The 6,000-nt window shown below is 35.3% G+C and overlaps 1 protein-coding gene across 2 annotated transcripts in view; it reads right to left on the bottom strand.

Moving 5' to 3' along the window:
- Nucleotides 1-854: 854 nt before the first annotated feature.
- Nucleotides 855-6,000, bottom strand: part of MMUT (methylmalonyl-CoA mutase) — a 41,191-nt gene continuing 36,045 nt past the window's right edge. For both annotated transcript variants that reach the window (XM_008153207.3, XM_054722106.1), the window contains 2 exons: nt 5,546-5,713; nt 855-1,068 (listed from right to left, as the gene is read on the bottom strand). In XM_008153207.3, coding sequence (XP_008151429.1) covers nt 940-1,068; nt 5,546-5,713 — 297 coding nt within the window. In that variant the 3' untranslated portion in view covers nt 855-939. The remainder of the gene's footprint in view (nt 1,069-5,545; nt 5,714-6,000) is intronic.

Genomic DNA, 6,000 nt, shown 5'->3' with positions numbered 1-6,000 from the left:
CCCCTTTTTCCCGCCTAACTGGGATTTACATCATGGTCTCCTTTCATTCTCAGGCGTTCAGATGTGGGCTGAATTTTATCACTGACGTTTCTAGATGTATAGACCATGGCCCTTCTACACTCTCAGCTCACATTGCCATTCTGAGGAAGCCATACTCACAACCAAAGCACTTTCATGTTAGGGAATATTCATAAATATCTATCCACTCTCCCGGGTCTTGAGCCAAGTCCAGCAATAACAAGGTCACATGTTCGTGCCCAGGAAGAAAGTAGTCAGACCAGAAATATTCTGCCGTTTCCCACCCTTTACAACCTTCTGATTTAATACTCTTACTGAGGTAATCCTATTAGAATTTGGCTGAGAACCATAACCACAATCTATTTCCCTACATAAATACTCACCCACTATATTTTCCAAGATATATGTATTTTTTTACTCACATATGGATTTTATTTTCAGATGTTCAAGTCAATATAATGCTAAATTGAAAATGGGACTAGTCAGATTTTTTAAGGTACAATTTAATTCTTAAAATAGAAAGTAAATAGATTTACAAGTAATATTTCCAAAAAAAAAACATGATTTTTTTAAAGAACACCTTTGTCTAGAGTTTCTGGTAAAGCAGTGAGCATGTGTTATTGAGAGTTTTTTAGGATAATTTTTTTCAGTGAAATTGTACATACACACTTATAGCATGGCAACATTCTTATGTCAGGTATTTTAATGTAAAACTTTCAGGAAAGCATATATACATCATGGTCTCCTTTCATTCTCAGGCGTTCAGACATGGGCTGAATTTTATCACTGACTTTTCTAGATGTATAGACCATGGCCCTTACGTGTTGAATTAAATATACGGTGTTGAATTAAATTGAAAATATCTTCTTTAATCATCATTGAAAGAATGTTTTAGAAAAAAGCTAAAACAGAAAGAGAATGTTACATAGATTGCTGCTTCTTTTCCAAACACTTCTCAATATCATCAAGCACTTGAACAGCAGCCTTTGGAATTCGTGTCCCAGGACCAAATACATTGGAAACACCAACTTCATACAGAAATTCATAATCCTGTTGAAAGAATTTGTTTAATTAATAGAAACAATAATATTTTTAATTTCAAGCAAATGAAACAAAAGAACAATACTTGCCTTCTTTTTTCTTTGTCCCCAGTGCCCCAAACTTTCTCCACTAATACACTACTGGCATTTGGGGGTGAAAATTCTTCCTTGATTGGGACTGCTAAAAACCACTAGCACACCCTTATATTCTAAGTCATTAAAAGAACAAAACACATTCTGCCCATTTCCCAAACACCCTGCTGTTGTTCATTAGTTTATTTTAAACAAAGTCAAAGTTTGAGTGAAAATATTCACAGGACAGAAATACTCCTCCAGGCTTTAGGCTGTTTCAATATTGGAATATTTATTGCTATAATAATATCAAGTTTAGGGCATGCTTTAAAGCCCTGATCCTCAATCACTAGGGCAATTATATATTTCAGGACATTCTGGTTTGTGCTATTGCAGCACAAACCTTTTTCTTTTCTTGTGAGCTTTTTTTCATTGAAGTATAACTGACATATAACATTATATTAGTTTCAGGTACATAACATAATGATTTGATATTTGTATATACTGCAAAGTTATCACCACAACATGTCCAACTAACATCCATCACCACAGAGTTACAAAATTATGTGTGTGTGTGTGTGTGTATGTTGAGAACTTTTAAGATTTATTCTCTTGCCCTGGCTGGTATGGCTCAGTTAATTACAGCATCATCCTGTGCACCGAAGGGTCTCGGACTGGATTCCCAGTCAAGGCAAATACTGAGGTTTTGAGTTGGATCCCCAGTTAGGTTGCATATGGGAGGCAACCAATTGATGTTTCTTTCTTTCTCTTTCTCTCTCCCATTCCTTCTACCCCTCTTCTTTTCTGTCTCTCTAGAATCAATGAAAAACATATCCTCGGGTAAGAATTGTTTTTTAAGATTTATTCTTAGTAACCTTCAAATATGCAATACAGTATTATTAACTATTGTCACTATGCCATACATTACATCTCCATGAAAGTTTGTACTTTGTGACTCCCTTCACCCATTTTCACCCACCCTCTGTCTCTGGCAATCATCAATCTGTTCTTCCACATGTAAGTGAAATCACATGGTATTGTTTTTCTCTGTCTGACTTATTTCACTGAGCATAACACCCTCTAGTATTTTCACAAATAGCAACATTTCATTCTTTGTGTGGCTGAATAATATTCCATTGTGTATACAGACCACATTTTCATGGAGGTGCATGTTTTCCTTTTCTTCAGATAAATGCCCAGAAGTAGAATTACTAGCACATATGGTAGTTCTATTTTTAATATTTTGAAAAACCTCCATACTGTTTTCTATAGTGCCTGTACCAATTTACATTCCCACCAACAGGGTACAAAAGTTCCCTTTTCTCTACATCCATGCCAGCACTTGTTATTTTTGTCTTTGTGATAACAGCTATTCCAACAGATGTGAGGTAACACCTCATTGTGGTTTTGATTTGCATTTCATTGATGATTAGTGATGTTGAGCAGCTTTTCACATACCTGTTGGCCATCTGTATGTTTTCTTTGGAAGCATGTCTATTCAGATACTCAAGCCATTTTTAAATCACTCTTTGGTTATTGCAGCACCCATTTTCATTATCAAGTGATCAAATTTGAATGATAAATTATATGGTCATGCTAATTATCCCCCAACTATTTCTTTTCTGTTTCTATTATTTCCTTATAATATTCTTGCAATACTATAATCCTGCAATAGCACTTAATCCACCTCATTGAACTTTACTCCTAGTCTATGAACTTCTAAGGACAAAGATCACATCTAAGCATCTTTATATCCTCAGTTCGTGACACATAAAGGTGCTGAAACTATGCCATCACTCTTGGGCAGATGCTATAGATTTAAAAGTTCATAAGAAAACTTGATAAAACATGTAATAACAATTACTCCAAATTGGGGATGGTTAAATTGCTAGGTTATCTTCTATATTTTCTAACAATGCTATGTACCATTTGCTCTGACATCCAAGTTATGGATTTGGAATGGAGGACTCAACTAGGAGAGGACTATGAAATGTTGCCACTGGAGAAAGGGTCCTTGACTTATCTAATCCTAACATAAGCCTTGTAAATGTATTTTAATGAGAGGATAAAATGTTAGAAACAAGTGAATCTGAGTAAAGGGCATACCAGTGTTCTTTGTACTATTTTCATTTTGTACCCTATTAGTTTGAAATTATTTCTAAATAAAAAGTTATTATTATAAAGTGTCTTCCACTGAGCTGGGCCAGGCATATCACACTGTCTGCTTCATGATGGCTGCTAATTTTGCCTAGAGTACTTGGAAGCCACTGTTGTTAAAGGGGTTAGAAGATCCTGAAGGTAGTTACACATACTGGTGAGGGCAAACCACATTTATTTAATCAGGCAGCAGAAACTATAAGCTCCACAATGGCAGTTGCTAAATCTATTTAATTAACCAACATATATTAGTGCTATCTAATTTAAAATCTATGCATCTTTCAATCAAGTAATAACATTTGATATATTTACTACAAACAAATAATAATTTAAAAATGCATGGGTACTGACTGCTATAATTATAACAGATACCCATATTAACACTTTCAAGTGTGTCATTACAGAAAATGATACTTAGTCTTTAAACTCAGAGGAAAAAAGTACAAGAAACACCTACAGATATTCCAAGTGATTCAAATATCCAGAGTTAATACAACTTGTGAAATATATTCCTTGAAAATGTCTGCTTACTCATATAACAAGCCTGTGTGTGTTTTTTCAGCTTGTATTTCAATTCCATTATTTTATTCAGCCTAATTATTTTGGTTCTTAAATTTTAATATCATGCCCAAGAGCTTAGATATTAGTCTCTAAAACTGCAATATAGATAGAAGTATTCCAGTGATAGATAGCAATAAAGAATAAAAGCCCTTTATATTCCCAAATAGTAAGCTATAGCTATGAAAAATTAGGCAAGTATGTTAACAAAAGCAATTTTGTGTTGACTATATTACCTTTAAGTATTGTGTTGGTAGTCAGAATAAAATACCTATATATATATAGTTTGTTTGCTAGTACCATGTTATTACCAATCTCATAACCTCATACATATGTGTTCTCTCATTTTGTAGGTTGTATCTAAAGCCACTATTTTATATTCTGAGTTGTAATGGAGAAAAAAAATTATAGACTGGGACACAAGCTCCCATTTCAATGATAGATTCCTGCTCTAGTGGTGGGGGCTTTGTAGCATCTATAAATCATTCCTTAGAGCAATCTCATATACAGTTCTTCTATCTTGATTTTTTTTTTCCATTCTCAGTAAAAAAAAAAAAAAAGAGAGAGAGAGAGAGAGAGAACTCGATATAATTAAAAATTGGATTGGAAATAGACCCAATTTATATTTTTGTTGTTGTTAATCCTCACCTGAAGATAGTTTTCCATTGATTTTTAGAGAGTGGAAGGGAGGGGGAGAGACAAAGAGAGAGAGAAACATCAATGTGAGAGCAACACATCAATTGGTTACCTCCCACATGTGCCTCGACCAGGGTCGGGGATCGAGCCTGCAACCCAAGTACATGCCCTTGTCCGGAATCGAACCTGGGACGCTTCAGTCCATGGGTCGATATTCTATCCACTCAGACAAACCGGTTAGGGCCCAATTTATATCTTTACTAATTATTTTAACTGATAGGTAAAGGTAACATGTGGAAGGAGTCCCCCACTCCATTAATAAATTAATTGACATCACTGATTGTTACCTAGTGTCCATTTCTCCTTTCCTAAGATGATCCACATTTTTGTTCAAGAATCCATCTCTACTCCATTTGGCTAATAATTTTTAGAACAGGCTGATTCCATTTACATATGAAATATGTTATTTTGGGCTCAAAGAAAACTTTACCCAATCAAATTACCTTTAATAAAAAAGGGGTTTTATTGGACCATGTAATTATTACAGCTCTGAGGTAGGGCAGCATTTAGGGATGGGAGCATGGGGGAAAGGGACAAGGTAGCTACTCTAAAACAACATAAGCAAACGCTGCCGACTGGCTAAGGACTCCCTTTACTACCAGGGGAGGAGTGCTCACTATATCTCTGGGTGCTATATGCACAGTGTGTTTACCATTCTTCTCTATTCCAGCTGTGAGATTTTTATTACCTTATCCTGTTCCTTCTCATCACTGTTTATTGAATATAAAGAAAGTAGATCTCTATTTCGGTTACTAGTTTGCAAGGGGATAATTCTCTCAAAGAAGCTCTGTAAATTGTTAAATGATACATATGGATTATATATAGCTTAAAGAGAAAACAACATTACCCACTTGTGGACTTTGTAGAACTTAGTAAAATCACCAGAAAATAATTTGGCTCAAAATCTACCACACATTGATCTTCGGGAAAGGTGTGCAGAGCTATACATTGTTTACTCAGGATTCCCATCATAGCACTAGAAAAATACAGGCGATGAAAAATACCTGTGGTGGTATCACCCCTCCACACATGACAAGAATATCTGGCCGTCCAAGGGAGCTGAGCTGTTTGATGAGCTCAGGAACGAGGGTTTTGTGACCAGCAGCAAGTGTGCTCACACCCACAGCGTGCACGTCTGCGTCCACAGCCTGCTGGGCCACCTCAAGGGGAGTCTAAACAATTAGAAAGGAAAGGGACAAATCTCATTTATTCCAAAAAGTGTTATCTACTTAATCAACATTCTAAGATTTTACTCATTAAAAATCTTGAAGTGAATATAACTTCCTATTTCATCATTCTCAAATCATAAATACCAACTCATCCAATGGCTGCAATAACACCAGTGCTGTATTTGCTTCTAGCACTAGAATTTATCAGATTTAAGCTATACCAAAACATATTTCCTCTTCATTATCATTTTTTAAGAATGTATCTGTTGTCTTCATTATCAACATTTATT

This window comes from Eptesicus fuscus, chromosome 10 (genome assembly GCF_027574615.1).
Source record: "Eptesicus fuscus isolate TK198812 chromosome 10, DD_ASM_mEF_20220401, whole genome shotgun sequence".
Lineage (NCBI taxonomy): Eukaryota > Metazoa > Chordata > Mammalia > Chiroptera > Vespertilionidae > Eptesicus > Eptesicus fuscus.
This window is presented reverse-complemented; position numbering and strand designations above follow the sequence as displayed.